Below are 11,510 nucleotides of genomic sequence, written 5' to 3' on the forward strand. Positions count from 1 at the left end.
GAGAAAGAGAGACATGAATCTTTAACTAGCTAGTATGTATCAAACCTTGCTATGTGATGCTATGTCATTCAAGCGAACGCGTCTTGGAACTCCGAAATAAGACAAAATCTTAACTTTGTTAATGCCTTACTCAGCCAAAATAAGAATATTTGTTTTATGCTTTGTGCGTGGGCTGTTGTGTAGTGGAGGTAACCTTTAGATGCCGATATCACAAAGGATCTGAGGAGAGGATATATTAAAGTTGGGAATTGCGGTGGTTTAGTAAATATCAAGGGAAACTGGCAAACTATGAGAGAAACTTGATGAATCGGCAAGGGAATGGGGGAGGGCGAAGAAGGTAATGGTTTTCAGCGATGAATAAACCTGGCATCCAGTACGATTAGTTAAATGCCTCCTGTTGTTAATTTACTGATATTGGGACGAGCTATGGCAATTTTGGCTTGAACGCGGTCAACACGTTACCCCACCATCACCCTTGCTCTGTTCCCGCCAGTTCACCCTTCCTAAGCCTTTTCACCTCTTTTTCGTCCATTGCAATTTAACTCTATCGGTTTCTATTCCACTTTTGAAAAACCACGACGGCAGTAAAAATAACAGTAAGAAATTTTTATGGTGACGATAATGACAACCATAAAAAAAAAAAGAAAATGATGCTTTTGACTTACATTCTTTGCTTCCACAGACAAAGATTATTAGAATGACTGGTACAACTATTGCCATGGCAATGATGACATCAAGAAGGTGACCTGATGTCCCTTGCCCATCGGCATTTGACGTTTTGGAATTTGCTGATGAAAATAAGAATTGGCAAGCGGTCAAATACGAATATTGTTTACAGCAGTACAAATAAATTCACCATAAGTCAAAATAAGACATCTAGTATAATTTTTTTAGAGACCTTCACAGTTTCCCTGCCATCTAGATGCTAACGCGCCAAACGTTGATGTCTCAGATGGACAAGGAACACAAGAAATCTGCGCCTCTTTATCCTGGTAATGATCCACTACGCATGCCTGGCAATCTGAGGTATTGTGGAAGTATCCAACAGGACAGCTCACTATAAATAGCAAAAAAGGGACGATGATGTTTAAAAAGGTTTGACCTATCATCAAACTGTTTGAGTCAGCCATTTCAGAGCTGTTTATAGCATCTGACTGCATAGTAAGGCAAGTGCATTGCCTTTTCGATACTTGTATTACAATCATTCTTCATCCTCTTGCGAGGAAACTCATTTTCAGGAGAAATGTTTTGTACGTTGATTCATCTAAAAGAATGACTTTTTGGTGCTTGGTTATGATATGCTTCCTTCGTTGAGTTAATTACATCTTTCTTATTACTTACGATAGGGTCTAAACTTAGCCAAGTACTCCGTAAACATCTAGGGGCTTAAAAGCTATGGGAAGATTTTAGTTCTCCTTAAGTTAGAGTTAGCGCTTTCAATACGTTTTTTCTACTCACATAATTTTTCAAATGCCTTCTGCGAAGAAATTCTGCGCCTTTGAAAGATTGTTGATCTAGAGTAGGCAGCCAATCGTATAACACCTATTTTCTTAAATAAACCAATTATAAAGCGGAAGTGAAATTGCTTTTATGGCCACTTTGGAAAACTCGGGCATTTTAGAAAATTTCATAGTTATAGGGAAGTACTTAGCAAACGTGAAATAAAAAATTATCTGGCTATTCTTTCATTTGCATCATGCATCTCACTGCTCCTGTTTGTCTAAAGCGATCAAATTATTTTTTAGAATACTTGCTTATGGAAAAGTGCCAGCGTAACCAACTATCTTGGACAAAATAAGAATCTTTTAAGCAAAGTAAGTTAACCAGTCACTTTGTGTTTTGAGATTCTTAAGGATTTTTTTGATAACAAACTCTGCTTACCACATTTGGAGCCTCTTAGAACCTGTCCACTATCACATAAAAGGCGCACGAAGCGGACTTGAGGTGGTTTTGAAGCATCGAAAACTAAGGAAATCCCACTGATATTTTAGATTCATATCTGCTCTGTTAAACTTTAATAATAGGCTACTGGAAATTTCTTCATGTTGTCTGATTAAGATCAGCTTCAGTCGTGTTCCCGGGCAGTGGAACTTTTAAATCAAAACTAATGGAAAGTGAAATTCTTGATGAGAGCTGATTACTTCCTAAGTCTCTCTTTCGAAGTGTTCCTGCCTGGTCTCCACATTCCACCTCGACATTTTCGATTGTGCATAACCTAAGTTAATCGCAGCCATTGTGTGGTCCCAAATAAGTGGTGTAAAGTGCGATAAAGTTGCTGGCGATCTGCTGATGAATTTGCTGGCTGCACTGATGAGCTAGGTAGTGGAGCTGAATTTTGAGCAGAGTCGTCGGCTGGCGTGTTTCTGTAAAAGAAGTTTTTAAAATGAATAATTGCTGATTTTTTTGTTTAAAAAACCTTTTTAGAAAATCCCTAAAAGTGGAAAAACGCGAATGAGTTACAAATGGTATCAGATCTTTGACTCCCAAAGCAAGGACTCCATGTTGTAAATGATTGACATAGATATTTGAAATGCAACAGTTAGTTGGGAGACGATTCGTTTTAGGCTCACAGTTCAGCGGTACTTATTTGTAATCCTGTTTAGAGAGAGAGGCCTAACGATTGTGAAAAAAAACCCCTTCCTATGAAAAAGGCCAGGAGCCCGTTTCTCGAAAGATCTGGGAAGTTAACGGGCCAGGCGGATTTTGTTTGCCATGTTTCTTTCGAGATAGAGATTTTGACAAATTTGAAATGCAAACAGTAAAGACGACAAGGAAAGAAAAAGAACTCACTAGTGCCTGGACGAAGACTCGCATCATCATTGCGTATCATGTAATTTAATTTGTAAATGTTATATTTGTTCTTCTGAAGTTAGTGGAACTTCGAAAATCATGCCCCAGGGTTGAATAGGAATCTCTCGACTCAGACTCCAGATGCAGACTATGGGGCCTCCACACCTCCAATTCTTTCTGCAAATGTACCATATGTAATTCAAAACATTTTTTCATAAGCTACCCAAGCCCCTTATGTGAGCAACGTCTTATTTATCAGGCCTAACAAGGCCAAAAAAGCTGTACATGGCTGCTAACTTGATGACCAGCCTTGCTTTCTGGTAGTAACGATCTAGAGTCAGTAGCATCGTTGCCATTAGGCATTCATTTTCCATAGATGCAGCCGGTACTTTGTCATTTGGAAACCATCCTATTGACGCACTACACAAATAGAACTCTGCTGGTGGTTTGTTAGCGAAGTGAGACAGGGTGGTTACCAAGCGCCGCAGATCGAGCTACTGAACTACACATCATAAAGGACTGGTAAGACAGAAATTCAGGGACGATGTGGATTTGGGTTACAGAGGAATGTTCAGAGAAATGGAAGAAAGGAGAAAAACTGGTATATTTTAATGCTGAAACAAAGACAACGGTAGAGTAAAGAAATTGAGGATAACCAATGGAAAGGAGTAATGAAGGAATAGGAAAAGGGGACAGTTGAGTAATTGTATGGATTTACAGCAGATTACAGAGTATTGGAAAGAAAAACAGTGGGTTGGGAAAGTTTTTTTAACCCTTTACACCCTAAATTCAGTATTCATATTCTCCATACAGCTCTTTATACATTTCCTAAGGTGCTGACAAGGAGAATTTGTTTACCAATCAAAAGCTTCTTTTGTTGATGATCATTTCCTTTACACTCATGACCTTAACTTGTGATTTAGGTGTGATATTGTAAGGAGAAATTTGATGTTAGTCACTGTTGGGATATAAAGGGTTAAATTTCCACTTAAGTTTTTTCTCCCAGTAAACTGGCAAAGTAAAACCAAAATGATCAAGAAAACTACCCAACAACAAACAGATCTTAGAGAAACTTCCTCAGGAAAGATTCAGTTTTTCTTGAAGATATTATTTTCTCTAAAATTTAATATACTTTCTGGGAGACATTGTTGATTCTCATGTTTAAATTGTATATTAGCCCATCTCAAGAATTACAATTTTTAATGTTTTTCAGATTTTTTCAACTTGTTGTCAGCCACCCAGACTTTTCAAAAGATGAAGATTTGCAAAAGGTTTTGAAAGAGGACAATGTGAGTTTTTCAAATAATAAGATACTCTTACAGATATTTGGCCATGATCCCTGTGAGTGTTGGTGATGTTTTCCAAAAAATTTGTAAACTGACATACTATGGTAAAACAACACTTGTTTTAAACTCCATAGGTATATTTTTCATATAATCAACAATAATTGTGACTATTTTCATCTTAAGGGGTCATAAATGTTTTAAAGATAACATCAGTTGACACAACATCCACTGAGCCACCTCTAAGGAATTATATAGAAATGGAGTGAAAATTGAACTACAATTCACTGCAACAATAACCTCATCCACCAGTCAATGTTGTAGAATGGTGTAAAACAATTAAAGAAACATTGTACATGAGAAGAAGAGTTGAAAGTAAGGAATATATAATTGGTATGCTATTCCAGAATATTGCCATTTCAATGGTAGTATGTTGACAATTTTCTTGCTGATTGTATGTATATGCCTGGGGGATTTCGTTTGTGACAAAATGTCTGTTGCAACTTGGTAAAACTAAGTTTGATAATCATTATTAAACTCCTTGCTCTGAGAAATTAATCTCTTTTCAACTCAGTGATCAGTGGCTTAATGGCATCTCTCATGCTCATACAATTACAGTGTAAGGTATAAACACTTTTTTTTAATTACATATAGCTTGCAGTGAGAAGCAAAGTGAAAAAGGGTCTTAGGACAAGTCTATATCATGAGCTGTGGATGATTTCAGGCATCATAGTCACAAGGTACAAAATGTTCTAGGGTTTTTTTTGTTTTTTTTGTTTTGTTTTGATTTTTTTATCTAAGAAGTCTTTATTTAGTAAACTTGTGATATCACTGGATTATTGTTTAATTACATACAGTGTATGTCTCATTCAGGGCTGTAAAATATGAATAATTGTAGTTTGAATTGTGGTATACAGAGAGACTGTTTTAACCCTTCACACCCTAACATCAGTATGTATATTCTCCACACTGTTCTCTAAACATTTTCTAGGATGCTGACATGTTTAACAATCAAGAGCTTCTCTAGTCAGTGATCAGCTCCTTTATTCTCCTGACCTTAATGTTTGATTCAGGGGGGATACAGTAAGGAGAAATTAGATGTCAGTCACTCTTAGGGACTAAACTGCTGAATACTTGGTCCTTCTTTATCAGTGTTAACCCTTTAACTCCCAAGATCTGATTGTAAATTCTCCCCTTTAGCTGCTATCATGTATTTCCTTATAAATTAGTTTTGAGAACTTGGTACTAGATCAAGATAGCAGCTTCTACCTGACAAGTTTGAATATTCTCATTACCTGTTTGCTGAATGATGTATGGATATTATAGGGAGAAGTTTCATGTTAATCACTTGTGAGAGTTAAAGGGTTAAACCCTTTACAAGCCTCTCACCAGCTCATGTTGCTCCAGGTCTCATTCTCTCCTGCAGGTGAAGAAGCACTTTGGCCAAAGAGCAATTAACCCTTAAACTCCCAAGATCTGATTTTCAATTCTTCCCTCTAGCTGCTACACTTGTCCTTGTGGATTAGCTATGAGAATTTTTAGTTCAATTAGCATAACATCTTGTACCTGATGAGTTTGAGTATTCTGATTACCTGTTTGCTGAATAATGCATGGATACTATGGGGAGAAGTTACATGTTTATCAGTTCTGGGTGATAAAGGGTTATAGAGGCCCTGCTCACAGATGACCTAACTTTTTTTTTAATTTAACCATTATGAGAATAACTTGGCCTTCCTAGAAATACAAATAACCAGAAGTTGTTCCTCTTGGTTAGGATCTTGATGAAGAATTTCAGAAGAAAAGAGATTTTGTGGAGGAGTACACACCACTTACCAAGGAGACATATGGGGTCAGTAGTTGTTATATTTTTCCAAATAGAATCTTACTCCAGGGGTGCATTATGATTCAGTCATTCTCTTTACTGTTTGCCATACAATTCATATGATGTTTGTTCAGAGAATTTGGTTTTGGATCATACATACAGTGTATGTCTCATTCAGGGCTGTGAAATATGAATTATTGTAGTTTGAATTATGGCATACAGAGAGACAGTGTTTTAACCCTTCACACTCTAACATCAGTATGCATATTCTCCATACTGTTCTCTATACATTTTCTAAGTTGCTGACATGGAGAATTTGTCTAACAATCAAGAGCTTCTTTAGTCTGTGATCAGCTCCTTTATTCTCCTGGCCTTAATGTTTGGTTCAGTGGGGATATGGTAAGGAGAAATTAGATGTCAGTCACTCTCAGGGATTAAGCTGCTAATTACTTGGTCCTTCTTGTCACTGTTAACCCTTCACAGGCCTCTCAGCAGCTTGTGTTGCTCTACTAGGCCTCATTCTCTTCTGTGGGTGAAGAAACACTTGACAAAGTGCAATTAACCTTTAAACTCCCAAGATCTGGTTATTAATTCTCCCCTCTAGCTGCTACACATTTCCTTGTAAATTAGTTACAAGAATTTGGTGTTCAATCAGGGTAATATCTTGTACCTGATGAGTCTGAGTATTCTGATTACCTGTTTGCTGAATAATATATGGATATTAAAGGGAGAAGTTACATGTTCATCACTTCTGGGAGTTAAAGGGTTACAGTGGCCCTGCTCACAGATGACCTAACTTTCTTTTGAATTTAACAATTACAAGAATGACTTGGCCTTCCTAGAAATACAAATAACCAGAAGTTATTCCTTTTGGTTAGGATCTTGTTTCAGAAGAAAAGAGATTTTGTGGAAGAGTACACACCACTTACCAAGGAGACATATGGGGTCAGTAGTAGTAATATTTTTCTAGGGGTGCATTATGATTCAGTAATTCCCTTCTCTTTCTGCCACACAATTCATATGATGTTAGTTGGGAGAATTTGGTTTTGAATCAACTAATAATCGGAGCATCACTTGCCTGCTTGGTGTTGTATTGATGTGGTGAGGAGAAATAATGTTTTGGTCATGCATGGGAGTTTAAGGGTTGATGGTGTAAATGCTTCTCTCTGCCACCACGTCAGTCTGGGCTAGGATTCTGCACCCTGAGCTACTTGTAGGTGTAGGATAGATTACATTTACATGCATCTTGTTGGTTTGCTTTAGGGGTCTTTTATGAGGGAAAAAAAGACCTGGAATTCCAAAATGCCAACTCTGCTGGAAACTGTCGTTGAAAAGCCAGAATGTCTAATTGTCAATAATAACATAAACAATTAAGTTATGATTCTGTAAATTGGTTTAATGTGCCAAACAGCACCTATGATGAGAACAAGGTTTTAGAGGAAAGTCAGATTTGGTTTTAGCTTCTAAGTAAGAGTTGACAATGTTGAGATTAAATAAATAAATGTTTTTCTACTGTGTTTTTTTGTAGAACTTCACCAAAATGGTAAACAGTCAGCAATGTATGTAGCAATGTTTTATTTGCTGGAATGTGTAATCTGCATTAAGGTTGTTTAGGCTGAAATAGTGAATTACAACTTCAAATCTCATGATTTTGGTGAATGGTCCAGTCTAGTGAATTTTAACAGAAAGTATGGCTAAAAACATTGATATCTAAAGAACATCCATGTAAAAACAACATAAGGGTGGCAAAGACCTACCTGAATTATTATTTAATCATACAGTATTGTAATGTATCAGGATGTTACAAAATATATGATTGATTTTGATAATAAATGATACTGTGTGATTATGACAATCTCACCATGATGGCATATTGATACATATGTAAGTTTAGTAACTTTGAATTTCTTTGTGAATTTCAGATGTTGCATTAGCAGTGGATAATTTTAGTTCTGGCATCATGACAGCATCTGCTGGTGATGATAATAGTACCAAGGAATTGAAAGGGTTTGTTGTTCTTTGTCTGAAATTGCTAAATGATATGATTTTGTAATAATTAATATTTATTTCATATCTTTCCATTATTAACCTGTGGTGACAAACTTCCAATGCAAGCAATGATGGACCAGACATATAATTTGGCTGATTTTTTTTCCCATGTGAATAACCACTGTTTTACCACATCTTACATGTTAGCTCTACTTGCTGTAACCATCATGAGAACTGGCAATAAGATGTAATCAAGACCTATCAAGACCTTAGCATGATAGTTATGTCTTCCTCTCTTGTTGAAGTGATCAGCATCTAAATTCTCCTCACCATATCACTGCTGCATAGTACATTAAGGTCATGAGAATAAAGGAAATGATAGAAAAAAACAAAGAAACTCTTGATTGTTGAACAACTTCTCCATGTCAGTATAATAGAATATGTACCAAGAACAGTATTGAGAATATACCTTCTGATGTCAGGGTGTAATAAAAAGCTAATTTTAAAAGCTTTTTTTTACTTTTACAGGATTTTTGTGACTTTTTCAAGTGCACTAAATGGTGTCAAGGTATGATAGCATTTTTAGACAGGAACTAGTGTTGCTGGCAGTATTTTCAATTCCAAGAGTTTAATTTGTTTTGTCTTACTTGTCTGTTTGTCTTCTCCTTTCTTTAGGAATCACTGGATGTTATGTCCACTAATGATGACAACACATTAGGTTTTACTTTAGAACTTTATTCCAGATACATGGATGCTGCCAATTAAGGTATGTGAAATATGTATTGGAAAACTTAGATCTTATTTAACTCTCTAAAGGATACTGGCTTTCCTTTTGTGGGCAGGGTTAGGGAAGGGGAAAGGAGGTGACTATTTTCTTTTGGGGTGGGGTGGGATGAGAGAATTATCACAGCCTGAGAAAAGCTCAGGATCACTGCACATCTAAACCAAACAACAACAAAAAGTCATCAGCCAGACTGTTGACCAATCTATTTCTCATAACCCAAATGATTTGTGGGTTGTGTCTTGAATGAGAACACTGGGTTCTACCCCCTCTATCTCTATTGCATTCAATTTTTTCAATTCATTGGCAAGCATTAGTACATTTACATGAATGTATCACAAGAGAGAGGTTATCTGTTGAGAAAGCACCCTTTGGAGTAATTTACATTTCATTTTCATACTGCTAAGCAAAAGGGATGGAAAACAAACAAAGACTGGAATGGTGGAACAGAGTCATGACTTGAAGAGTTTTTTTTTTTTTAATTTACAATGCTTTGTGGTATAATTGAATTTGGAACCATCAAGTACAGATGAGCTGGAATGTGGGACTTCTGGATTACAATTCCAGTGCCCTAACTTTGAAAACCCCTTTTTTTAATTGGTTATTTCTTCTTGCTGTCTCAAGATGATTATTTTAACTGTTTACTGCACTTGTTTTGTCCATCTCTTACCCTGCAGGAGATGCTTTTCCGTCGTACATGTAAACTAGTTGAGTATGAGAACGCAACAAAAGCACTGGAAAAAGCCAAACCCAAGAACCAAAAACAAGTGAATAGTATTTTTTGTACACACTGATTGGCTAACTTGAAAGTGATGAGCAAGTACCATTAACCTCTGAGAAGCCAAAGTGACAAAATCACTCATCAACAATTTGATTTTCAACCATTTTCCTTGGTTTACAATGAATCCTTTGCGCTGGCATAATAAACAGAGGAGAAATGGCAGATGATTTAAATATTTGTTAAGGGCACATAAAAGAAATTGTCATTTTGCTCTAACTGCAGTAGACAATCTGCTTACTTGATTTATTTTAATTTTTGTTTTTTTTAATTTAAATATAGATGATCCGTTACGTCTCATCCAGTATGCTGAATCGCGGTTAAAGAATGGAAGAGATACCTATGCCATTTTGGCCAAATTATTGAATGACATGAAAAAAACTGCTTAATCAATGAGCACCAAAATGGAGACATAATTTTCACTTTAGACGTTGTCTCTAACCAGAGATATTTAACCTAAATGTATTTGTTGTTTTCAATTAATTGGTAACAGGACTTCTTATTATTCAATTCTTTCTGTAATCATACTCGTGATTGACAAATTGGTGTCCCGCTTTGCAGTCGTCCAATTTTGTCAATCATGAGTATGATAGCAACAGACCTAATTAGACTCCACTCAGTTCTATTACCATTGTAAATTGGCTGGAAATGGTGGCAAAAATCTAGCAATGACTTGAAATTTAATCAGCATATATTTGATGACAAAAAGAAACTTTTCAATTTTGTGAAGGCTACCAGCCTTGAATCAAGGCTCCAGAACATTCAATAAACAATCAACGTGTTGAATTTTCAACTTTATGTTTTTTCATGCTGATCACCTTTATACTAAAGAGTGAATTAATTTCTTCACATCTTTTTATAAAATAATATTTTTATTAATTCTGAATGAGTGGGTTTCAAATAAGCAAAGTTTTATACATACTTCCACAGTAACAGCCATTATGGATAAAAAAATTTCCTTTTCAATCCTCTGAAAAGTACCAACCAAAAAATTGATTTCCTTTGTATTGAAAAGCTTTTGTAATTTGTATTAGGTATAGCGATGGTAGGTTTTTGTTTGAATAGCTTTACCTGTAAAGGCAGAACTTGACATTTTCAGTTGACTTACGTGCGAATATACTTCTTATTCTAGTGAAAAATGTTTTCCCAGTGTAATTATCTGTTTTAACTTAGAATGGGCCATATACAACGCCACTTGTCGTTTCAGCTTTACCAAAGCTCTCGCATCTCTAAACTGGTGACTCCCCCACTAACCGCCCCCCCCCCCATCCCCTCTCTCTCCCCACCCAGCAAAAGAAGCCACCTTATAAAAAGTGGCCACCTCTGGAAGTATCGATGACGTAAAAGGCTTTGTTAAGGTCAATTGAAGTCTTTACCTTCACCAATGGTATCCCAAGCTCCCGTCTCGAGAAAAAAGCGAACGATTTATTCATGTAAGCGTCACGCGTTCTGTGACGCGGTGTTGAGTTACGAGAGGAAACCCTTTCTGTTCAGGAGTAACAGTGATGGGGAAAGCAAGCTTAAAATGGCAGAAATCGCCAAAAACAACAACGGATACACAAGATGAGAGTAAGTTTTATTAATTTTTACGTGTAAAATGTTCAATTTCGAAATATTTATAGTTGTTAACCGACCATATTTCATTCCCCGTAACGGTTCCTCTCGTAACTTCACATTGCGTCACACAACGCGTGACGCATTCATGAATTAATCGTTCCTTTTTTTCTCGAGACGTGCGTCTGGGGCCCGGTTCATACGTCGCACTTCTGCCGTGTCGAATTCAATTCAATTAAGTGCGGCAGAAATGCGACAGCTGATTCATACGTCGAATTTCTACCGAATTTAATTCTTTGAATTGATACTGCGGTGCAGGTCCGTCAGCGGAAAAATGTTACATTGGTTACGTAACTAGACGTAACTATCTAATATGGCGGACGAAGATACTAAACGGAGGCTCTTTATTTTTCAAAAAGTTTTTGAAGGAAGGCGAAGGAGGAGGCTGACACTGCAACAGTATATGCTGCATCGTCTTCAGGAAAAGCATAGACTAATAATTCAACTTTTGCT

General features: G+C 36.6%; 1 protein-coding gene across 5 annotated transcripts in view; it reads left to right on the plus strand.

Moving 5' to 3' along the window:
* Positions 1 to 10,700, plus strand: part of LOC131787180 (uncharacterized) — a 40,675-nt gene extending 29,975 nt beyond the window's left edge. Inside the window, exons 1-11 of one of the 5 annotated variants that reach the window (XR_010719185.1) lie at positions 3,153 to 3,421; positions 4,004 to 4,079; positions 4,728 to 4,813; positions 5,848 to 5,922; positions 6,774 to 6,840; positions 7,424 to 7,454; positions 7,818 to 7,902; positions 8,413 to 8,452; positions 8,560 to 8,650; positions 9,343 to 9,432; positions 9,726 to 10,700. Coding sequence is in view for 2 of the 5 variants with exons in the window: in XM_066174709.1 (XP_066030806.1) it covers positions 3,402 to 3,421; positions 4,004 to 4,079; positions 4,728 to 4,813; positions 5,848 to 5,922; positions 6,774 to 6,840; positions 7,424 to 7,454; positions 7,818 to 7,902; positions 8,413 to 8,452; positions 8,560 to 8,649 (570 nt within the window). In the remaining 3 variants the exon portion in view is untranslated. Of the gene's footprint in view, positions 1 to 3,152; positions 3,422 to 4,003; positions 4,080 to 4,727; positions 4,814 to 5,064; positions 5,155 to 5,847; positions 6,408 to 6,773; positions 6,841 to 7,423; positions 7,455 to 7,817; positions 7,903 to 8,412; positions 8,453 to 8,559; positions 8,651 to 9,342 lie in introns of those variants that run through there. The other 4 variants (XM_066174709.1, XM_066174708.1, XR_010719188.1 and 1 more) reach the window with 4 other exon arrangements.
* The last annotated feature ends 810 nt before the right edge of the window (positions 10,701 to 11,510 follow it).

This window comes from Pocillopora verrucosa, chromosome 11 (genome assembly GCF_036669915.1).
Source record: "Pocillopora verrucosa isolate sample1 chromosome 11, ASM3666991v2, whole genome shotgun sequence".
Taxonomy (NCBI): domain Eukaryota; kingdom Metazoa; phylum Cnidaria; class Anthozoa; order Scleractinia; family Pocilloporidae; genus Pocillopora; species Pocillopora verrucosa.